Source organism: Molothrus ater, chromosome 6, assembly GCF_012460135.2.
Source record: "Molothrus ater isolate BHLD 08-10-18 breed brown headed cowbird chromosome 6, BPBGC_Mater_1.1, whole genome shotgun sequence".
NCBI lineage: Eukaryota > Metazoa > Chordata > Aves > Passeriformes > Icteridae > Molothrus > Molothrus ater.
This window is the reverse complement of record NC_050483.2, coordinates 12,218,787-12,243,488: the sequence shown is the minus strand read 5'-3', so window position 1 is coordinate 12,243,488 and position 24,702 is coordinate 12,218,787. Positions and strand designations below refer to the sequence as shown.

General features: G+C 44.4%; 1 protein-coding gene across 6 annotated transcripts in view; it reads left to right on the top strand.

The window, feature by feature from the left end:
• The first annotated feature begins 2,627 nt into the window (after nucleotides 1-2,627).
• The window catches only part of TUB (TUB bipartite transcription factor), a 145,193-nt gene continuing 123,118 nt past the window's right edge, over nucleotides 2,628-24,702 (top strand). For 3 of the 6 annotated variants that reach the window (XM_036384718.2, XM_036384716.2, XM_036384719.2), the window contains exon 1: nucleotides 2,629-2,998. In XM_036384718.2, the coding sequence (XP_036240611.1) occupies nucleotides 2,943-2,998 (56 nt within the window). In that variant the 5' untranslated portion in view covers nucleotides 2,629-2,942. Of the gene's footprint in view, nucleotides 2,999-24,702 lie in introns of all 6 variants that reach the window. The other 3 variants (XM_036384717.2, XM_036384713.2, XM_036384715.2) reach the window with 2 other exon arrangements.

Genomic DNA, 24,702 nt, shown 5'->3' with positions numbered 1-24,702 from the left:
CGCTGCCCCTTGCACGGGCTCATGAGTGCCCCAGCTTCGCCATCCAAACCTTTCTGAAAAGTTCATCTTTGAAGTGCTATGGCCAGCAATGCAGGCTGTGGGGTCAGGGGCAGGAGCAGAGCTGGGACACTCACAGAGCAAAGTCACTGCCCAGCAGCAGGACCTGGAGCTGCTCACAATCCATCACAGGCAAAGGCTTCACTGTCAGTCACTAGCGTTTGTTTTGAGTAAGTGAAACAAGAAATTAACATACTCCTGAGCAGATGGGTTGGGAGACAGCATTCAGGGAGCTGTCACCCAGGAGCAGGAAGCAGGGAGACACCTGTGTCCCAGGAGGCTAAAGCTGCTGCCCAGAGTATTTTTCTGAGGACTCTCAAGCTGTTGTTTACCTGCAGCAGAGCAGTGGTGACCACACTGGGCTCTACTCTGGAGCATCTCTTCTGCAAGGATGTGTGTGAAGGGGTCCCCTGAGGCAGGCACAGGCAAGTTCTCCAAGCACTACTCTGCCAAAATTTGATTGGGGGGGGAGGGGGGTTGGTTTTGATGTGTTACCTGTCTATAGAGGCTGTGCTTGCCCTGAGGTTCAGCAGGGTCAGCCCCGAATCTTTGCATCCCACCTGCCTCAGCCTGCTGGGACAAGACAGCTCTGGCTGTATGGCTGTGTTTGCACTGTCAGGATGAACCACCGTGGCTGACATTCTCCTGCTCAGTGCTTTGGTCCAGGATGACTGAGAAGGAGCCTGAGGTGCCAGTGAGCTACACTTTAAATGAGACATGTGAAGAGGAGAGCAGACAACCTGTGCTCCTTGCTTTTATTGATGTGCCTTGAGAGGTTTGTTTCTGACAGAGGCTTCTCTGGGCTGCAGGGACTCATCAGGATGATTTTCAGCTGCTCCCATGTGGAAAATGTTGGCCCAAGTAATCCCACAGACAAGCAAATGGTTTCAGTTTGCCCATTTCCAAATGCCTCAGTTTGAGCAGAGCAGGTAGGTGAAGGAGATGGGCTGTGACTAACTCTGCTTTCCAGATGGTCCAATTCATCCAGGTCACTCCATGTGGATAATAAAAGAGATAAATGGGAATGCACTGTCTATACATCACATCAACAACAGGGTATATGCAGTTACAAGGAGCAGGGTTCAGGTCTGGGCACTTTAATTGCCATTCCAAGGAACCCTGTTTGATGTTTTCCCTGTTTGAAAGAAGTATGGCCAAATACCACCCATATTCAGGAAGGGTTTGATTTGGGTTAAAAATGGTACATGGAAAAAGCTCTTGGAGTTGTTCTGCCTGTCCTGATGCAAAGGGATTGAGGATTTGGTCTATTTACCCTTTGAAAATAAAGACTGGGAATTTAAAGAGTAATGGCAGATATTAATTTATTTGAACTAAAGGAACTGAACGGTGCAAGAACAATTGGCTGACTGATGTCCATGAATACCTTTGAGCTACGAATGGGAAGTCTCTGTCAGCAGGGAGGAACTCCAGGACTTTCAGCTGCTTTCTGGAGCTCTATGAGCTCTTCGCTAGCAGCCTCCGGACCTTCAGCATGAAACCCTCATCAGATACCAGTAGTGTGTGAGATGAGTGACTGGGCCTGATTCACTCAAGTCCCTTCCAGTCCTTATTTATGCATCCTTGGGATTCTTATACATTTCTTATGAGAGACCTTTCACATAAGAGCAGGGCTGGGCACCTGACTGCCAAGCAGTGATAGAAGGAGCCAGAAGATACTAGCACAGGCCAAAGAGCTGGGACTGTCTGGGAAAGGTTTGAGAGCAGTCCCCCAGCTGTCTGTGTGTCTGTAGCTATCCTGCATTGCCCTGGGTCTGACTATGGCACTGATTCTGGAAGCATCTCCCTTGGCCTAGGGGTGGTCATGCCCTCTGGGCAGCCCCATGTGCTGTGGTGTTGCAGGAGATGGGATCATGATCCTGCTGTCTCTGCCTGACACTGCAGCCAGGCCTCACAATTGTGGGACATTGGGCGGCAGTCCCGGTTCCCAACACTGGGCAGCTGTGGGCACCTGGGAGCACCACAGGCCCTGTGCTGCCATCAGCTGAGGGATGTGACCATCAGAGTGCTCGGCACAGGCCCTGCCACTGGACACTGCCGTCTCCACCAGGGATGTGTGTGCAGGAGCTGTGAAGGATGGTTCGGCTTTCGGTCCCAGCTCTGGTAGAGCCACGTCGAGGCTGGAGGGCTCTCACACCCCTGCCCTGGGTGAACTGGGACCATGCACTGTGGCAAGCCAGTGACTGAACATGGGAGTGCAAGGCGTTTTTCTGCACTCCGAGTGCCCCCTGCCCACCCCCTGCCAGCCGCAGGGGCCGCAGCGGGCGGCGAGGCCGCGGCCCTGAGGGGACGGGCGCTGCCGGCCCCATGGCGGGCAGCCATGGCAGCCGTGCGCCGCCCGGCACAGCACGCCGGCCAGACCCGGGCCCGGCGCTGGGTGGGAGGCGGCTGATGTCAGCGCAATGGATCCGTATCTGTGGCAACCGCGATAAATAAATAAATAAGGCGCGTGTGCCGGAGCAGGAGGCGCACAAGCCGCCGCGCTCCTCAGCACAGCCCCGCCGAATATCCCTTAAGCGGCTTTAGCAGCCGCGCTCCCGTTTGTTACCTGCGCGTCTGCCGCTGCCTCTGAGCGTCCGGCCCCTCGGCGGGAACCCCGGGAGCCTCCCCTTCTCTTCATCCCTCCCTCCTCCTCCTCGTCCTCCTCCCTCCCCGGCACCGGCAGTGGTTCGCTCCGAGCAGCAGAGCTCGATGCGAAGCCGCTGCGGGGCGGTGAATCCCGGCCGTGCCGCGCAGGGCCGGAGGCGGCTGCCCCCGGCGGCGGGGCGGGTCCGGCCGCAGGCAGGTGTGTGAGCGCCCGGCCCTGCCCTGCCCTGCCCTGCCCGCGGCAGCCGAGCCATGCCGGCAGCGCTGTAGCCGAGCCGGAGATGGATGGTGTCAGCAGCAACAGGAACATGTCTTACAGTAGATGGAGTTACAACAGGTATCGTCTGTCTTGTTCTGGTTTGTTGTTTTCTTTTTTTTTATTATTATTATTTTCTTTTCTTTTTTCCTTCCTCATATTGTAAAACCATCACGCTGTTTATATAAACCGAGATGGGGAGCCTTCTTCAGGGAAGCAAAACCCTTTACTGATGCTGCTTTTCCATTCTTGGGACACCCTGTGTTGCCAGTAACTCCAGCAGCGGTGTTTGATGATATTTAGCAGGTGTTTTTCTGGAAACCGGGGCGGGAGTTTCACCCTGGGGTGGGTGGCCAGGCTGGGGGTGCTCCCAGCCCTGAATGCAAATGTTCCCCAGGCTCTCTCCTCTGAGCAGGGTCTGAGGTGCACTGATCACCTCAGCAGTTGCCCAGACTTCTTAAAGGTGGTCTGTAGGAACTGCTGCTCAAAGATTTCAACAAATATAAACTAAAGCTTGGGAAATGGAGGTGGCAAGGAGCCAGGATGTGGCTAAAGAGTGATGTTTTCGAGTAAGCACTGTGTGCAGCCTGGGTACCACAGAGCTGAGCGGGCTGAATTTGGGAATATTTCAAATTCGAATTTGAAATATTCCCACTGTGTTTCAAACCAGCATGCATGCTTTTCCTCTTCCTGGAAACAGAAATTTATTGCAGCATTAGTTTTGTTTTATGTGAATCATGGTTGTGACTGACAGGTTCTTCAAGCCTGCATCAAGAAAAAAGAAAAAGGTACAAACTTCATACTATTTTCATGGTGTTTGTTTGTGTGTGTGGGGGGGGGGGGGTTCGTTGTTTTTTCTGTGTAAATGTTACACCTGAAATACTAAGTATAAGCAGTGTTAGCATCTCACTGAATCACCACCACAATATTCTGGAGAAATAGCCCTTGGAAGTGGTTTTCAGGGGTTAACCAGGTATTCAGCACTGCCCACGCTCCCTGGATGCGTGGGTATGTATGTTTTATATGTGCATCTAGAGAGTTTCACTCATTTTTGGTGCATTCCCACTGCCTTAGCAGTAAAAAATACAGATACGGTGGTGCCAATGGAACAATATTTTCTTTAAAAAGGAGGTGTATGTGTTTATGTGTATGTAAAACTGAGTTATACAACAAGCTGTGATTTTATGGTGCATTGTCCCATGCAAAGGATTCTTTCCATCTGATGGCACATGCTCAAAGAGCAGCAGTGAGACCCTGAAGAGCTCAGTCTGTCCCATGCAGCCCAAGTTTACAGCAGCTTCAATATTCTTACCCTACAGTAAACAACCCAAACATTTCACAGAAACTCCTCTTGGAGGTTTTCTCCTGGTGCTATCACATTGTGATCTAACCTTATGTATTACTTGCAATCTATCTCTCCAGTTTTCAGTCTTCCTGACCCTGACAGAGAAGTCACTGATGAGTGCTCATCAGCCTTCACCTGGGAACATTCTGCACTTGTGTGTTCACCCTGCTTGGCTCTCCTACATCATCTTGGGGCACAAATACAATATTGCAGTGCCCAGGCTGGTTTTTTGGTGGCCAGTTCTTGGATTTGGGGGTTTTTCCTTATAAATCTAACTATGTACTGTACATATATATACACACATATATTTCAGTGCTGTGAGGATGAGGAGTCCTTTGAGGAGTCACGGCTTTTACTCAGTCTTCTTCTGAAAATCAATGCAGAGTTGCTCTCTTAGGCTGAACCTGCGCTTCCACACCCATCTTGTGCCCTGGTTCCTGGCAGGAGAGGAGCTAACTCCCTTTTATCCCAAACCCTGGTGGCTTTTGGATCATGTCCCAGCTTTGGTCTCGCTCACCAGTGGCCACAGGAGTCCCAGTGGCTCTAGGGGTGGCAGCTCTGTGGCAGAGACATGTGGGACAGCCCTGTGAGCAGCCAAGCACTGTGTGAAGGCCAATGTCTTTTTCTTGTGAAAAAGAACACCCAGGTACTCCTCTTGTGTTGGCATCCATGAATCAGCATTGCAGGAATAGAGGGACGGGGCCAAAGGAGCAGGTGCTGCCTCCCATAAACACAATTACATCCATAATTAAAAAAGAAGCTAGGTATCATCTATTAAATTAAACTGATTAAACAAAGGGTTTGGCCTTTGGACTCCATAAGATGCAGGCAGGGATTTTTCCCCATGGAAATGAGGGGAGTTGCTGTGTCCCTTGTGTGTGCAGCTGGCAGGTATTTTTCTAATGGGATTTATTTGACATTTGTTGTGTATCTCAGCATTTGGCCTGTGATTGTGGTATTCCCTTAGGCTTGCTGCCCAGGATAGCCACAGGTTGTTCCTGCAGATAATTTGTGCAACCCAGAGCAAATCCAATCACTTGGAAACTCGGAGTGAGGGAGCCCTGTTGAGCACAGCTCCCCTCAGCTGCTCTCCTAACCAAGGGAGAGCTTTTCCCCACTCCCCACCCCAGCCTAGACCAGTGTGTGTGTGAGAAAGAAGCAGGTACAATTGGAAAAAGCTCTTAATGATCACATTGGCATTTCCACAGCTGGCTCCAAAAAGTTGGCCTTATCTTGTGCATATCTTTGCTGTCCTCCCATTTTAGTGCTGTTGTAATTCCCTGGTCATTCTGAACACTGCCAGCTGAAAGCACAGGACCAGCAGCAATTTAAACAACAACTGGGGATATTTTGATTGTCCTAGGAACACTCAGGAGCTCTGGGTTCAGATAGTTAACTTCTAGAGTAAAAAAATCTTCTCTTTCACCTTCTGCCCTTGGTGACAAGCTGTTTATTGGACAGTTTATATTCAGTTTCTGTTTGGCTTCTTTTCCTCTTGAGCATCACACTACGTGCTCATTGTGCCTGTGGTCCCTGGGTGTGCAGAAACACTCATCTTCCAGAGCAGAGTGGAACTTGTTCTCCTCCAGGCTTCCAGTGTTCAGTGCTGGTGCACGTTTTGGCAGCTGGGCTGGTGCCCATCAGCACTCTTGCTGCCTCCCCACAGCTTTCTTTGGGAACCATGCAGGCCTTTGCTCTTGGAGATGCTTGAAACCTCCTTGTGTTGGTGCTATCTGCTAGTGGAGGTTTTACCCAGTGCTTCTCAGGTGGAAATGAAAGCTCAGAGAGAAGAGTCATTAATATGATAGGAAGGTGAAAATGGGGAACAGTCTTTGGCTGGTATGAAGATCCATTCTCATGAGCTGGAACACCTGAGTCCTTCCTAGCACTCGCAGCAGCTGGTGACCAGATTGTCAAATGCTTAAACCTCAACAGCACAACCCAAATTTGACCACTGGAGGTCAAAATGGTGCTCATGAAGGCTTGAGGGAGCTCTGATAACATTCGTGTAGTTGAATTCAGTTGAAGGCACAGTTTAGGACAGTGTGCAGAATTCAGTCAATCCATGGGCACAGAAGACCTGTTTGAAATCAAATATATGGGCAAGTACTGCAGAATGGGAATCTGCAGTCCATATTTGGAAAAACTTCAAGGAATCAGTGGTTCTCCATGATTTTGCAAGGTTTTTTCATGAATCACTGGACTGTGCTTAGCTCTCATGGCTAGTCTAGAAGGATTTCTTCAGGAGCAGCAGAAGTTTTGCAGAAGGAACATGTAACCTTTGCATCATACCCATGCCTGAACAAAGATTTTTTTTTTTACCAAAAAAGCCAACAAGCCACAGCAAAATGCCAAATATGAAGTCATCCCTCCTTTCTCACATCTCTTCCTGACACCAACAAATCCATAGTTTTTCCACCCTTTTCTCTCTCTGTTTTGTCTCCAGACTTACTCTCTATTTCTTTCCTGGAGGGCTTCCGTGCAGCCATCCCAACCTCACTAATTACCACACTATGAGTGATGGAGGTTTTATCCACCAGCATTTGGAAGTATATTTTGGGAAACCTACTTTCAGGATGTTTCAACTGTTGGAGACAGCTTGAAACTTTTTTCCACTGATCTGTATCTTTGTTCTATTCTGGATATCAGTGTTGTTTTTTACTTCCTTTTGAAGCTGCTATTTCTGGTTTTGCCTTTTTTCAGCCTATGTTAAAAAGCTGTGACAGTGCATCTGGGTCATGGAGTTGGAGGGTTTCGATCTTAGATCTTTGTTTTTGAAGGTTTTTAAGACTCCTCTGTCTTGATTTTTCTGGGACGTGCTTTCATCAATGAGTAAATAGGGCTGTCCTCCAAACTTCATCCAAAAAAGTTCTTAGAGAAACTTAACTTTCTTTTTCCTTCTCTCCTTTGAAGTAGCATCTGTGAAATCCTGAAGCATGTACAGGTTTGCTGCAGTGAGTGCACTTTAACTACACCAAAGAGCAGCTCCTCTCTATTTGCAGCCAAGCCACCCTTCTCTCCTCTGCCTTCTTGTGTCTTCAGGTGTTTCCTCCTGGATGAGGTTCCTTTAAAGCTGTAATCACTGGACAAAGAATCTGGGAGGACAAGAAGAGAAAGTTGTTCTGCGGGTCAAAAGGAGAGATAGAATCAGCCAACCCTCAAGTGAAGCCAGAATAAAACATTCCTGTAACAGATACAGAAATCTTTATAAGTTTATCAGTGTTGTGCATTTAGTTTGCTGGAATTAAGTTCTTTATTTTTCTTTCATGATAAAGCATTTTAATTTCAATGACGTAGGAGAAGCTAGAGTTTGGGAGTGATGTTTCTTTCCTTAAACCAAGGCACTAGGAATGATCTGAGGTGAGTTCATGTGCATCCTCCTATGCTCAAGGGTGAATGTTTTGTGTTGGTTGGCAGCACATCCTTGGAGTGTGTGAATCCTCCAGAGACTTGTGACAGCCTTGCAGAGAGGTGTGAGAGAGAAAACTTCAGCTCCTGCTTCCCTGAAGAAGAAATTTTAAAGCTTCTTAAGCAAAAGTAGCCTGAGAATATAATTTAAACCTACTGGGCTCAAGTGTAGCATGACAATCCTAACAAATGTAAGAATTTCTTCACTGAAAGAGTTGCAAGCACTGGAACAGGCTGCCCAGGGAGCTGGCTGAGTCTCCATCCCTGGAGATATTTAAAAGCCATGTTGATGTGACACTTGGGGACATGGTTTAGTGGTGTACTTGCCAGTGCTGGTTTAATGTTTGGCTTTATCTCCATGGTTATTTCCAACATACATGATTCTGTGGTTGGTGCTTGGAGCAGTAAAGATCACAGCCAGCAGCTCAGTAGTGAGAGTGAAGGGTAAATTTTTAAAGGAAAGTCAGTGATACATCTGGTCTTTGGTTTATCTGTAGTGATGCTATATATCCAGGTAACATAAGCTGGGAATTTTCAGTAAGAAGGAGAAAATCACTTGAGTCTTAGCTTGCAATAGAAATTGACACAGAATATATACATCTTTTGTCAGTATGGTTGTAGACCTCTGTTAAAGTTCCAAGGTCTCTGCAAAGCTTTGTGCTTAAATCCTGCCTTCAGGTTGTCTCTTGAACCATAAAGATAACTCAAGCATTTCTTCAGGATAGAAGGAGGAATAGGAAAGCAACAAAACTGTCTGTGAAGAGTGATGTACCTCAAGAAATGGCATGTGATGTACCACAAGAAGTGCTGCTCTGGGTCTCTTATTAGCACTTTTCTCTTTCCGTGCTCTGTGGTCTCATCGCACGCTCCGTGCGAACGCCTTTTGTTACCAGTCTAAAAGACACGTTAAGTGCCTCATCCCTGGTGCTGGAGCATGGAATTGTCACTCTCTGCTGTGCCTGCATCCATGCACAGTGCAGGGAAGATAGAGCACTGCAGCTCTGAGCTATCAGATACTCTTTGTGCTCTCGTTGCAGCTCTCAGCGTTAGATTATATCTGAGAGAAAAACCAACCACATCGCTCATGATCTGCATTTTCATGAAAAGAAAACCTTTTCTCTCTCCAATATGTAATTTGTATGAATGCCACTACTAATGGAAATATGAGGAATAATGTTCATGGCTGAGCACCAACAGAGATGGTTTTTCCCTTCAGAAATGAGTCAGGACAGAAGAGCCATCCCAGCTGTTGACACAGTGGGATGTCCATTGAGATGACCAGGCTGAGTTCAGCCAGCAGCCACCTGTGTTTGTAGAAGAGGGATGTTAGCCAGTGCTTGGATATATCTGAAATGCTTGAATGCTGAGGTCAAGAGCAGGGGAAGATTCCAGGAGCTTGTATGAAAACAAAGATGCTCCCAGAGGAGTACAGGTCTTTGAAGAGCTAATTGTCAACAAATCAGCTCAAAATCAATTTCAAAAGTAATTCTTAAGTTGTAATTTGTCTCTAGAAGTATACTACATAGGTGATTAGGCAGGTAAGTCACCTTGCTTGAAAAAAACCAGCATTATTTCTTTATGAGCTTGCTGTGTTGTGTGTTTGATTCCTTTTATCCTGCTGGTGCTGTGGTGTGTTAGGGTCTCCTATTACTGTGACAAACTGCCACACTGTGTCAAACATCCAATTACTTACTTACCTGTCTAGTAAATGTGCCAGCTCAAATTCCTCCACCAATTTGTGGGTCCTTAGGGAGACAAGATCATGCCTAGATGTAATTCCAGAAGCAGTACTCTTCTGTTTTGGAAGCAGTCCAGTTTGTTTTGAAGTTTCACTGTTTCACACACCCCCAGCACCCTCCTCCTCCACGCTGTGCATTTCTGCTGCCTGGGAACACAAAGGGCTGTTTGGAGGGTGGAACAGTTCCTCATGGCTCCTCCAGGCACAGATGTCATTGATATTAATGTTGAACTATTGATCTGTTCTTGGGGAATAGTGTGCAAGCTCACCTAGATTCACTCTTGTTTTCACAGTTTGCTGGCAATCCTTTAAAACATATTTCTCAAAGTGAAACTTTTCCAACTTGAAAATCCTGCTTGAAAATCCTGCTCAAACATCTTCTGCTGGGACTTCTGGAATATCAAAGCCAGTTCCTTACTGTGGCTTTTCTAGATATACTCTCCCAGGTTGTTTTGCAGAGCTGTAACCTAAAATCCTGCTGGAAGCCAGGGAATTTGCTGATTGGTGAAAGATGCTCCCAGAGAGCTTTCTGAGGAAGGCTGTGTAAGGGAGAGGTCTGGAGGGATTTGGCAGGAGCTGTCAGTCAGAGAGTCAGTCCAGGAGAGGCTGGCCCCTCACAGACTGTTTTGCCTGTTTGCAGGATGCTGTGGTTTCTAAGAATATAGCTCCTTTTTTGCTTCATTCCTCGCTTGAATTTTGTTCTTTTTTAACACAGTACTATTGAAGTACAGCTGAATGGGCTTTCCCAAACTGAAGCTTCTGCTTAAAGTTAGTTTATCCCTCCATGATATTTATTTTCATCTTAGGTAGGAATAAATAAAAGTGCTCTGCTTTTTAGTATAATTTGGCTGGATTTAGGAAGAATAATGAAACTTGGGCTTCATAACAAGGTCTAGTGGAATGGAGTTAACATCTGGATTGTGAAACAGTGCACTCAGACTAGAAAAGATTTTTTTGGTAGGAAGGTGCAGATGAATCAGAAGCAAGAAATAAAGAGAGGGGCCAGTAGGGAAACTGGGAGCTGTTCATTATTAAACATTGTAGAGCAGGTGAGCTGATTTTTATGTACATGTGAGGCAGTGCTGTGACCAAGAATGACATTTGTGGTCAGTGGATTTGGTTGGGTTTATTTAGGTGGGTCGGAGTAAATCTCAGAGGAGCTCAGTTGCACAGAGCAGATTTCTGGAGGGGAGGAAAAAGAAGCTTTCTAAATAATGAATGGTTTATAGCCTTGTCTTACTAGCAACAAGTGAGTAAAGGGTAAATGCTGAGAGGGAGCTGGGAATCAGTGGGATTGGAGCTGGACTCCAGTGTGTTGTGTGAACAGAAGATTTGAAGGTCTTGGCAGTAACTTTCTTTCCATGGCATTCTGTGCTTCAGCAGGCCTAAAATCCAGACACTGATGGGTAAGTGTCCCCTTCTCTTGGAAGCTTGCTGTGGTTTTCTCCCCAGCTGTGTTCTATGTGCACACATACCCTGCCACATTTTCCCAGTAACTGCATCACCCACATCACCACCACTTCAAATTTCACTCTCTTTTCACCTTCACAATATGCTATGTACACTTTTGTTTCTCTCTGGCACACTTCATTTTTCTTCTCACCTTCCTAGAAATCCCTTGCATGTATTTACTTAGCAAGGATTTTGAAATTCAGCGTGGGTCACTCATGCAAGAAGCAGAGGAGCCAACCTGGGCTATGAACCCTGTCTGAGGCCAAAGCCCACTAAGTCCCTCCTTACAACCCTTCTGTTCTTCTGCTAATCACAGTAAGAGGATTACCTCCAGGAGTATGGGATGCTGGATACTACAGCCAAAGGTGTTCATATCAGAGTCTGGGCTATTTTCATTCATCCTTTTGCAAATGCAAAATTATTCCTGAAGCAATGCGTGCACTGAGATCCAAGGGAATTGTGCTTGGAATGCAGGTGTATGAATACAAGGGAAAGGAGCTTTGAACTAAAACATAAGAACTAGTTTAAAATCAGAGCTGAGAATGAATGTTCCAGACTTGTTGAAAACCAGAGATTTTGATTCCACTCTCCACTTGTAGTTGTATTACACAGATGTTGTTTGCTCTCTCTTAAGAAAAATAATGAGCAACCACAGAATAATGTACTGGGGTTTTTTTGATGTCTGAATTATAGTTCAGGTGAAGGTGCACTCCTCCCATCAGCTCTGGGTGCAGGTGAGCTGCTCTTTGCAAGAGAGCTGAGGCTAAGCCACAGCTATTTATGTTCATAATTTTCGGAGCTCCTGGGGCTGAGCTTCAGACTGACTACAGGGATTATTAAATATATCATCTCAAATATGGCATCATTAAGTGCAAATATATTGCTTTTTGCCTCTGAGACTGGGAAGGAAGGTGGTAATATTTTCCTGATATTTACTGTCTCCCCTGGGCATCAGGTCTTGGCTGCCAATAAGGCAAAAGGCCCTGCAGCCCCACTCTTTGCTCCTGGGCAAGTGAGGCCAGGATTTGTCCACCAGGCATCCTCCTGGCCAGGCTGGGACTGCAGGCATCTCAAATGTGCCTGGGAGGGAAACTGAAGCTCAGATGTGGTGATCTAACTCTGTTTTGTTCACTGTCATGTCTTTATGATACATTATATGCATTTGATTCATTCACTGGCAAATCTGCATGGACTAATAGGTTGTTTTAAAATGTAATTCAAGTGAAATACCTGCAAAAGTAGAAGCATTTGTTTTGCTTATCCCTTGCAGTGAGGTTTTCCTGTTGTCTTGGATGAGCTGTAGGTTTGTTAGCATAAAGCAAAGTGATGCTGAGCTAAGAGTCCAAAGAAACCTTGCTCTAAGTGTGGGAGACAAGGATCTGTTCCCATCTTGGTACACAAAAATGCACTTTTCTAGGTGCAAGTTTCATTGTTAATTAACAAGTGTGAGTGCTCTGCAGTGCTTCTCTGCCATCCTGTGTGGAGCATTCCCACCCAGCCTGGGGAATCTGTGCTGTGGAACAGCCCTGGATTGTGGGTGCAGGGTGAGGCTGAGTGCAGTTCCTGCTATGCTAAATTCTCTTGATAGAGGAAGGTATGCATATATCTTTGACTCAAATTGATTTTTTTGGCATTGATGATTATCTTCCTGCTAAAAATCTCTTTTTGCTTTCACCTTGCCCCTGTTGACCTGTGGGATCATATCCATGCTATGAAGTATGTCCCTAAATCCCTTTCCTGTGATTCTTATGAAAACAACAACATTGCAAAGAATATTGTTTTGCATCTTATCCTTTACCTTCCTGGCTGGTTATTTGGTCCAGACTTAGGCACAAAGAGAAGCTGCTGATATTTTTATGCATATATTCTTCTGATGTACTGTGCAGCATAAAAGTGCTTGTGCCTCCAGTAGCAGTGTGATGCTCCAGCATGGTGTGAGCCTCTGAGTGTATTTGAAATTCTGGCTTCTTTACCAACAACTGCTTTTTTCCTACAGTTGCAATGTCCAAGTTTACCTTTTTGGTGGTATCTCAGTCACAGTGCAGCTGTACAAAAATTCTGAATTCTATGTACAGTAAATGAAGTATGAATGTTTCAACGTCAATGCTGGAAATATAGAATCTTTTTTTTTTTAAATTAAGTTTCTCTTCACCACTCTTGTGTAGGTAGTTGGCAAGTCAGGGTAGATGACTTGGATAAGAATAGGTACGGAGAGAGGGAGTAATAAAACAGATTATTTAGCTGAGAACAATACTAGAGACCTTTAATGAGCCTCTTCTGAAATATCTCAGATTGAGTCTTTTAATATGGTGCAGAAATTATGCAAAAAGTTTTATAATGATACCTGAATTATGTCCACAAGTACTGTCAACTTTTTTTCATGCAAAAGTTACAGAGGTCTTTAAGAGGTCTTTAAGTTATAACTTGTGTACTTGTATTATGACTTAGGCACTGTCAAGTTTTTCTTGCATAAAATACAGCAGATTTATAACTTTTTTTTTTTTTGAGGGGGGACAGCTGAAAACCCCATCCTTGTGTAATGAACTATTCAAATATATGCTCGGATCCTGATGTCTGTGATATGGGGAGACTCTTCTTAAATGTTTGTTAGTCTGACTTAAAATTCACCTTTGCCTGGATGCTGTGCATGAGGCTTTGCTAAATGAAAGAAAAAGAGCACAGGTGTCAGGGAAAGGTCTCACTGTAGAGGTGCTGATTGTTTAAATTTGAGTTCAGCTTTGCTCTGGTTACAGCCTTGTGGGCTGACATTTAACTATAGCCTTGTGCTCTCTGCCCTGGCCCCAGATGGGCTTATGAGTACTCCAGTCTATGGATGTAAAAAAGAAAACTAACCTCTAATAGAAGACACAGAACATGGCTGAGGAAACAAAAAGTGTTACCCAGCATGTCTTAGGGAATTGGATTGCTGACATCAACCTGGCACCCTCCATCTTTTGCTCACCCATGTGTAGGAAGGATGTTCCTTTTTGGGTGTGGAAGGGGGAAAGTCTCTAGAATTAAATGTGAACTTCACTCCATGACACTCCCCGAGAGCTGCCAGGGTTCTCCTTGCTCTGCCATCTTGTTTGTTCTGTGACTGGGAACTTCACCTTTCTTTACTGCTTTTCAGACACCCTCTGGATATTCTAGGAGATTTTTAGGGCCACTAGATGAGGTTTTTATTAACCAAATCCATATTCTTGTCCCTCGGTCTGGAAAGCTGTTGGTGCAGGAAATACAGGAAGTTTAGAAAGGTGTTTTGTTTGCTTCCATCTCTTTCAAGTCCTCTCCTTTATATTCTTTTTTTCTGCTACTTTACTGTCTTGTCTCCTCTTTCCAGTTTTACTGCAGTTACATCCCTGGTGATGGACCATAACTAAAAAACCCAAATGGGTATTTTTTTGATTCACCTTAGCAGTGGACAAGGCTAGAGAAAATGAGGGAGGATCTTCACAGCTTTTCACTTCCCTTAGCTGTTTCATGAAGGATGCAACTGCCTGCTGTATTAAATCTGTGCTGTCCCGATAGTGCATTATCTGAGCATTGGCCAGAGAAATAGGAGCTGCTATTTTGAGGTATTTAATCACATTCTGAAATGTTATTACTGTGTGGTGGTTGTGCAGTGAGAGCACAGCTTTGCAGAGCTGGAAGCCTTGCATGTGCAGTGGTAGGTGAGCAGCCAGGCACCCCTGCAGCACAGGAAAGCCCAGCTGAGCAGATGGAGAGGAGCCCTGCCAAGAAGGACGTGGGAATAAGGGTAGATGAGAGGCTGGACATGACCCTGCAATGTGTACATGTGCACTTGCACCCCAGAAATTCCCCACATCCTGGGCTGCATCCAGAGCCCCGTGGGCAGCAGAGTGAGGGAGGGGGTTCTGTCCCTCTGGGGTCTCAACACAGGAAGGACGTGAAACTGTTGGGGTGGGTCCAGAGGAGGCCACCAAGATGATCAGAGGCATGGAGCACCTCTTCTGTCAGAAAAGGCTGAGAAAATTTGGATTGTTCAGTCTAGAAAAGAGAAGGCTTTGGGTGACCTCACTGTAGCCCTCCAGTGCCTGAAGGGAGCCTGTAATGGAGAGGGACATTCTCACAAGGCCATGTAGTGACAGGACACTGGGGATGGCTTCAGAATGAAAGAGTTGTCATAGATTGGATATTTGGAAAAACATTTTTACTGTGAGGGTGCTGAGGCACTGGCAAAGGTTGCTCAAAGAAGCTGTGGATGCCCCATCCCTGGAAGAGCTCAAGGTCAGGTTGATGGTCTAGAGTAAAGTGTTCCTGCCCATGGCAGGGGGGTCACAACAAGATGATCTTTAAGGTCCCTTCCAACCCAACCCATTCCATTTCTTCTGTGATTCCCCATATAGGAAATGATGTGGGTAGAGGTGCTGATGTCCTGCCTTTCCTCTCCCCACTCTCAAAATACCCCTACCCAAGAGGGGCAGAGGGAATGGGGAATCTTCCTCCCAAACGTGCATCCAATTCCTACTCGTGACTTCAGCTGTGCTAAGCTCACGTAGCTCCCCTGCCTGAAATCCTGCACTTGCATTCCTTTTTTCACTCTACCTGCCTAAATACATCATATTCACCTGCCTTGCTCAGTGTTGCAAGACATAATTCCTTCCTATCTTTAATTAAATCAATCCCAAAGCTCTAATTAATGGAATAAGCACACCTTTCTATTTGCTGACTTAAGACACTCATCAGAAACAATATTTTCATCTCAATGTGAGGTCTCTTCCCAGGAGTTTGCATCCTGAAACCCCCAAATTTCAGGTCTAGGATGCCCCAAATTCCCAAATTTGAGCTCTGGAACCCTGAATTTCAGGTTCTGACCCTTCAGATTTTGGGATTCTGACCCCTCCAGTCTCCTGAAATTTCTGCTCCCTCAGTTTGGTGTCCACACCCTCCCATGTCCTCAAATTTAGTGTCCTCAAATTTAAGGTCCAAAACTGGGTGATTTTATAGGGCCCTGGACCTCCCAAACCCCCCAAAATTTGAAGTCTTGACCCCAGATTTTGGGGTTCTGATCCCTCCAATTTTCTGCTATCCCCAGAGCCCCCCAGTTTGGTATCCTAGCTCCCCCCAACCCCCAATTTTGGGTTCAAACCCCTTCAAACCCCAAATTTGAGCTGTTGAACCATGAATTTTTGGATCCTGACATCCCAAATTTTGGGGTTCTGACAGTAGTGTTGGTGGGGAGGGCAGGCAGCTCCTGGGACATGTCACAGCCATCGCTGGGGCTGCTCAGCACTCTTTGAGGCAGAGCTGCCTGGAGATTTAGGAAACATCTCTACAAAAAAGGACTATCCTTCACCCTCCAGCTGCTGTGAAGCTGTGAGGAACCCAGTCTTGGGCAGTTTTCCTGCAGATTCCCCCCATTTTGGGTTTTTATGAGCAAGCCCCCGAGTGGCTGTTTGGTTACCAAGAATAAGTGTTACCAAGAAGTGTTACTCCAGAGTGCTCAGTCACTCAGCACTGAGCCCCTGTGGCAAAAAATAGCTTTATGTAGATTGCAGGAGGTACTGAGAGGAAGCTGAATCCCCTGGGGCTCTTGTAGGAGGGGGAATGAAAAGGCTTTTTTGTCCAACTATGTCATACTCATGCAGTCACGCCGAAGCGCAGAGGTGCACTGCTCCTTCTTCTCAGAGGCCTCCAGATGCATTGTTTGTCTCCAAAAAACAAGATAGCTGGAAATCATGGTGATAAATGACAGAGCAGTCTTTCCTCCCTCCCTGCAGGTCAAGCCTTTCCAAAGAAGAATAAGGAGGCTGCTAACATGGGGCTGGAATTTCTTCCTGAAACCTGCCAGATCCAGAAACTTTTTTTTTTTTTCCTCACTCAGTGCATTTTTTCCCAATAATAGAAACTGTCACCTGTAATTGAGACTATCACATTGAAAAGTGAGAATGGTGCAGAAGTGCACGTAATTTAACTTATTCTGAGCCTGCTCATCCCCCTTGCTAGAACAGACAACATTTTTAGTAACCCTATCCAGTCCTTTCCAGCCAGCTGTAGGTTTTCCTATAAAATAAAGGCAAATCTCCACCACTTAAACTGCAAGGCAAAGGGAGGGATGGTGGAGTCTGGGTTGCCTCCTTCAGTATGAGCTATGCCTGTTAGCCTTAATGGTCATGGAGATTTGCCTTTTTTTTTTTTTTTTTCTTTTTTCTTTTTTAAGCATGAGACAGCAAGAGTGCAGGTGGATGATGCTACATCTTAATGTGCCATAGTGGCCCCAGCACAAACCTCGATTTTTTAAACATGTTTTTGAAAATGTTGTTACATACCTTGGGGTTTGTGTCCAATGGATTGCAGGTGGGATTTGGATAAGCAATTTAATACACCTGTTACTGTGTGTAACTGCATCAGATTTGGCTGACTGATGTTGGTAAATTGCCATTCCTTTCCTACACCATGTACTAAAGAGCTGAACAGATAAAATAGCTAAAACAACAAATTTTCATGGGTTTATTACCACTCTGGTATCGATGACCCAATAGAGGTTTTTTACTATTCCTCCACAGTGTGCAGATTTAATAGAGTACCATTTTCTTTGTTGAGGTTTCAGTGTATTTCAGATTTCCAAGAAATGGCCCTTGAACTCCAGTTCAGCACTGGCTGCATTAAAGTTGTTTGTTAGTAAGTCATAGTTGTTTTTTACTAAGTCAAAGGGTGGAGGATAACACACATTCATCTTGTAAACCCTTTTGATTTTGCAAATGCAAAGGCAGAAAACTTGAAGCAGACAGAAGGAACATGGCATTTTATTCAAGGCTTGGTGGCATTAACAAAAATGCCACTTTTATCATCACAAAATCATTGAGATGCTTCTGAAATACTTTTTCAGCTCCTAGTTTCTCCTGTGTGGAATGTGAAATGGCTTCTGTTATTTTTATAATCTTTTATCATAAATATGTCTGTCAAGTCACCTGGAGCTGTTTGCCAGATATACACATTAATGCTTTCTTTGGTGTTTAACAGCAAACTGATGAGATGCTCATTGCTTTACTATCACTAATTAGGTAATTGCTTCATCTGGGAGATGTGTTGCTTATTTTTCAGATGCTTGATTTTTCAGGTGAGTTGACTTTAAATCCGGGTCACTTGAGTTGACTTTTTAAAACCATAGTTGAGTTAACAAGTTTGCCAGTATTGGTCCTATTTTTTATGACAAATTTCCCATCCTGTTATGATTGACCTGTGATTTAGGCAAAGCATCAGTCTGTTAAACAAATCCAGGTATGTTTTTAAAATTCTAACTGTGGCATATTTTGAGTCAGCTTAGTTGATCAATCTTCATAAATCTTGATATAAAAAGCATATTTAGGATTAAAAAAAAAACAAACCTCCAAAACCTAAGTTAACAAGAGCTCTAGCATTTTAAAGGTATAGGAAATTGATAACACTTGGCTGAAGGCTGAAAAAATCCCAATCTCTTTAGAGGAGCACTGAAATCCCTCGGTCTCCTGAAAATACTGCATGCAGCTCTCCATGTGTCATTCCTGATGTCATTCTCCTGTGTCATTCCTGATCCTCTGATAAAGAAAAGGTAAGCCTGATACTTGCACACACAGGTTGGAAAGGAGAAATATGAAAATAGGCACAAGTCCTAATTGAAAACATCCCAGTCCCTCTGTCTGTGACAAGCAGGGCAAGTGATGTGGCTGATGCAGTGCTCGGTGGCCTGTGGAGCTTGAGGTTGGTTGGTGAGATATCTTGCTGTGTTCAGCTGGCTCACAAAATGGACAGGAAAATTATTCATTTAGGATCCCCCAATTCCTTGTAAGGGAATGGCTGAGCCCTGACAGCCCTGCTGGTCAATTTGTAGTGGACTTCGGGGCAATTAAAAGTGACTTAAACTGAGCCCTTACATCCAAATAATGATGAGCAATAATAAAAATTGTGGCAAGTGAAGCTAAGCTAGAAGGTGACAGCATTCCTAAGTTCATAAGAAAATGTTTCACCAAGCAGCCTCTTGCTCACATTAAACACACAGAGGCTTTAACATCAGAAGCTTCAGTGAGTTTGTGGAGTCCCTCAAGAAATAAGGAAATTTTAATCCAAAATCTCCATTGCAGCAGGACAGATCTATATGAAAGCAGGACCATGCTGGAATTTAGCAAAATTTGTCAGAGTTTGTAAGAGAGCAGAATAAACCAAAAGCCTTCACCCCAGCTCCAACCCAAATCATCCGCATCCTTAAAACAGTTAAAATGCACTTTAAAATGCAGAGAGATGGTCAAGCAAAATAAATGGGTATTTTATTTAATTATGATTGCACTGCTTGAAATACATTGGGGAAATGAATAATTAATATCGTGTAAGACTGGCTAAATTTGGAGGGAAAAAAGTTCAAATATTTTCAAGGGCCTATAAATTAGTTTAAATAAAGCATGACTACATACTACTGTGATATTCCTTCCTCTCCCCACTCATCCTTCAATACATTTTAGGCATGTATTTTCTTAAAGTGCAAATATTCTAAAAGAAAACACAGTGGAAGAAGTGTTTAAAATTGGAAAGAAACACAAGTGCCTTGCTCCATCAGGAAATGGAGAGCAAATTCTGCATGAGCAGCACAGTGAACTTCCTCCCACGTTGCACCAGTGATATCCCCCAAAAGATGGTGACAGTGTAAACAGAGGATGTTGTGTACAAACCATGGAAGGGCTGCGCATAGTCATGTTTTATGGATTCCTATCAGGCTGAGACAGGATTATTTCTTTTGCCAAGTTATTAAAAATCTTTTTCTTTCTCTGTGTGGAGTAACTGTACTCAGCTTTTTGAGGTGGGCAAGTGCAAAGTTACTTTGGCTTTCCACATATCCCAGATTTTAAGCTTTTAATAGGCAAATTTTTTTTGGGTGTGGCCTTCCATGTCTGCTGGCTGGTTGTGCTGTTCAGCACGTCCCAGGTATGGCCAGAGATTGTTGCCCTGACAATTCACTGCTGCTGAATCAGACCTGTTGTCTTGGCAACTGCCTTCAGCTGGAAAACCATGAGTTAAAAACCAGAATCTTAACAGCGTGAGCTCTCCAAGGGTGGCCTCATCAACACTCAGGGCTCTCCTAGACCTTGATTTTTACAGGTGTGCTCTGTAAGGATGCAGTAAGAGAGCATGAGGGGGAATATGGCATCAAGAAGGGCTGAGAGATGATTTCCTGCAGTGGAGAGCTGCTGCCTCCTCCACAGCCAGGGAGGAGGGGGTGGATCTGATTCCTGGGCAGGGACTCCAGATCCCCTCAGGAGGATGCAGAAGGTGGAGTGGGAACACCAGGTGCCCTCTTGTGCCCTGCAGATGTCTGGCATTTCACTCAATGATATAAAATGTCAAACCCTTTCCCACCTGTTAAAATTGCAGCCTTTTATAAGGTCCAGCACAGACAAGGGAGATGGTGTGCCAGCAGCTGGGCCTGACCCCTGACTGCGCTGTCATACTCTTGAGGATTATAAAAAAGAGGGAGAGCGACTTTTGACATGGGCTGGTAGTGATAGGAGAAGAGGGAAGGGTTTTAAACTAAAAGAGGAGAGACTTAGATTAGATATCAGTAGGAAATTCTTAGCTGTGAGGGTGGCTGAAGCTCTGGCAAAGGTTGCCCAGAGAAATTTAGGCTGCCCCAGCCCTGGAAGTGTTCAAGAACAGGTTGAATGGGGCTCTGAGTAAACTTGTCTGCCCATGCCAGGGATTTGGAAGTAGATGATTTGAAGATCCCTTCCAACCCAGGCTTTTCTAGGATTGCCAGCAGAGTTCTCAAATAAGAAGAGAGAGAAAAATGCAGTTTCTGGCTTTTTAGTGTGGATGAAGACAGTGCCCTGCCCCTGTACAGAGCTGATGTCATATTCCACTACCGGTCCTGGGGCCACCCTGGTACAAGGGAAGAGGACCGAGGACACAAAGAGATTTCCTTGTTCTTCTTTGATACACACATATTCAAAAAAGGTTTCAAATAGCTGCTTCTAGCACAGTTGCTCATTCAGAATCACATGAAATTAGCTCTGACATGAGGGTTTCATTGCAGGTGCTTTTGAGTGCACAGCTGGGCAGCTGCAAAATAGCATCAGCCAGGAGTACTGGAAAACTCTCAGTGAATGTGGGTGTGTTCATACTGACCCTTGGCAATTCTGGCTTTACACTATGTACCAATGTGCTGAACTGATGAATAATAATTTCAGGAATTCCTGTAAGTGATAGAAAAGTATTACTTCCCTCTCCTGAGTCTGTGGCTGTTCTGAGGTGTCTTTTTCTAGACTTGAGCTCTACCTGTGAGGGTGCAGCTGTGGGAACTGCAGAGGGTCTGTATGAGGGAATTCATGGGATGATGATGGTATAAAACAGAGGTGCTGGGGCAGAGAATGCAGGTGAATCCAGCAGGGTAAGGAGTGAAATACAGGAAAATGGATGAGCAAGAGCTAAGAAAACATCCAGCATCCTCTTGTAGAGGTTTAAACAGAGCTTCCTCCTGGGCTGGGGCTGCTCCATCTCCAGGGCCTCAGCTCTTTACTTCTGCCACTTGTCAGCATCAGTGGAAATAAAGAAAATGTCTTTTTTTAAGAACCTGCACTGCCTACTGAGTGAAACTTCTAAGCTTCCATGATGCTTTGTCCCAGTAAATATGAAGTGATCTCTCCAAATTTATGCCAGATGTCTGTCTTCTGCATTTGTGTTGAAAATCTGTGTGGCCAGACAGACACTGTAGTATGAGCCTGAAAAGACAGTCATAAAAAATGGGGAAAAAGATAGTCTTTGGGAATAGAATAATTAAATTATAGAACAGTTTGGGTTGGAAGGGACCTTTAAAGTCTAGTTCATCTTGTTCAAGCCTCCTGCAATGAGCCGGGACATCTTGAACTAGATCAGGTTGCTCAGAGTCCTGTCCAACCTGGCCTTGAATGTTTCCAGGGATGTGGCAAATAAAATGTGACCACAACTAACCCCTGTAACAAATATTTTGATGTAGACAGATGAGGTATATTCTGTCTAAACCTGTAGAAACTGTTACCTGAGACCTCTGAGGCAGAACAAGTTTTGCTGCTGTGCTTCTACCACAGCCATCAACAATCTTGGCAGTTTGGGTTTCCTGCTGAAATTGAAATGTTTTGTGGGAATTGATTAATTACTGCTAATAATCTTGACAGAATGCTGTCAAAACATGTTGTTTTGATTTCTATGGAATATAGGAAGCAAGTCAAAGTGAATCACTGCTGCTTGAAACAGGACATTTTGGCATTTTAAATTTAGTGTTCTTAATTCTTCATTAGAATGAGTTCTTAGCAAAACAAACTTGAAAATTCTGCAATAACGAATTTTTGCCATTTGATTCCATCTCATACTTGTCTTTCCTTCTCAGCTTGTATTTTCAGCAAATATATCCAAGGCATATAAAAGAAAATTTAAAATGGAGATTATTAATGTGAGTAAAACGTTTATATGAATGTACTATTATCTCCAGACTGAAAGCCTTAAAATATATTGGATATTTTAATTGATGCTGAAGTTCAAAATAGTATGTTTATCACATTTAGTGGGGGGGGAAATAATCATCCTTTTCTGGTCACATCTACTGAAATTTTGGAGGGCATTCCTAGGGATGTGCTATGCCTGAGATGCTGAGAAAGATTTTTATTCTGCTTTTCAGAGGCACCAAATTAATTTTTCTCTAGGAAAAGATGTACAACATACCTTCTCAAATGTGTTGCTGAATTCTTTATCAGGAAAATGTAGCCTGTTGTGGCACAGGACCCCGTACCAGCTGTAGTTCCCTGATGTACAAGAGAATTCATGGGATCTGAACAGAAAACAAAGGGGGATCTCCTTTTTTCTACAGAGCAATGTTAATTTTGTAATGAAATAGGTGTAGAGGAGTGATGTAATTAATATTGGAAGAGATGAGGGAGAATGGTAAAATCTAATTGTGGCTGGGAATGTGTGAGTAAAGTGCAGGAACAGCTCAGGACCTGCACCCACAGGGGTCTGCCACTTTTCAGACAAACCCAGGCAGCACCAGCTTGCAAGTTTTAAAAGTTTGGTTCCTTTGTTGAACTCAGAATGTTCAGGCTCCCCTTGCTATTTTAGAAATTTCTTCCCCTGTTGCACTCCCATGATAAATACTCTCCTGGCTGGAGTACCTGTGCTCAGTGCCAGATTTCAGCAAAGACCTGGAAGGGTAACACAGGGGTCTGTCTGTCAGAATCTCCCATGTTCCACAATAAAAGATATTTCACATTTTGGAACAGTGTATGCACTATACATCAACAAATACTGGATTTGTCAAAACAGAAAGTGCAAAAGGAAATGGTTTGGCTCATTCCATGGAGCTGAAGTCTGTGGAAGGAGATTGTTTATTCCTCTGGGCATGAGGAAGCATCTTGTGCTGATTTGCTTTAGACTTCTGAACAAAAATGACAGAACCACCTGGGTATCACTTTTTCTAAAAAAAAATCTTCATGAGAAATGAGAATAATTTATGGCAGCATTTAATTGTAACTATAAACAAGATTTATTCAGCAGCTTTACGGCCATTTGCCTTTTTAAGACATTTTTGTATCTGTAAACATCTCAATCTGTTTCTGTGACCTGTAAAGCTCACACAGCATTTCCAGACTTCCCATGAAGGGCAGCTGAAGAGGCCAAGCACAAAGATATTTAAAATATCACTGTGGCTCATGCAGGAAATCTGCAAGTGTGGCAGGGCAGGTATGTTATCAACATGCTGCCTGATGCTTAGCATGCAGACAAATGAATCCAAACTAATTTTCTGCTGCCATTAAATGGGTAAGGGATCTATTTTGGCCCACTTTAACAAATACTCTGGCATTCTGCATGCTGTACTAAGGATTAGGATAATGTTTGTCATTGCAGTCATGGCAGCCATTATTATTTACATTCTGGAATTGATTTTCCCAGTTTCACTTCATTGCTTGACAGCTTTATTTATCTTCTACTTCTCTGTGTTGTTTTCTAGAGACATAACGAGAATTGTGATTTTCTGGGTTAGTGTCAGTGTGAATTATTCTACAGGAAATTTAGGTGTGGAAGCATAACTTGTTGGATATTGTAGTCTATCAACTAAGTCAAGTTGCAAGGTGGGATGCAGGAAATTTGCTGTATGTAGAGTGGGAGAAGGAAATATTCTAAAATCCAGTTTAGGACAAGCCTAATTTGTGTTTTCTGCACATATCTAATGCAAGACTGTTTTAGAAACTAATGTAATGACATGGAATGTAATCTGCATTCCCTTCAAAATTAAGATGTTAGCATTTCCATTAATAGGGGAGAAAATGAGATGCCATATTGAAATACATCAAACATTTAATATCCATATTTCGAATCTCCTTGTGCCTTCAAACTCTCCTGCAGTGCTCCAGCTGCAGAAAAACTCACTTATTGTTCCAATTGAAGTAAACAGCACTTGTCATTATAGGCAGATTGTGCTGCCAGAGAGCTTTTAGCTGGAGCATTTGCCACTTTTCCTAGCAAGGTTTGGTTTCATGGCAGAGTCAAGAGGTGGTTGAGGCAAGCACTCAGGCAGCTTGGTGCCTACCAGTTTATTGCAGACACCTATCTGTAAAGCCCCCTGAAACCCACAATTCTGGTGGGGAGGGAGGAGGAGGGAAAGGAAGGAAGGAAGTGGCGGAAGGAAGGAAGGGGCGGAAGGAAGTGGCGGAAGGAAGGAAGGAAGTGGCGAAAGGAAGGAAGGAAGTGGCGGAAGGAAGGAAGTGGCGGAAGGAAGGAAGGAAGTGGCGGAAGGAAGGAAGGAAGTGGCGGAAGTGGCGGAAGTGGCGGAAGTGGCGGAAGTGGCGGAAGGAAGGAAGGAAGGAAGGAAGGAAGGAAGGAAGGAAG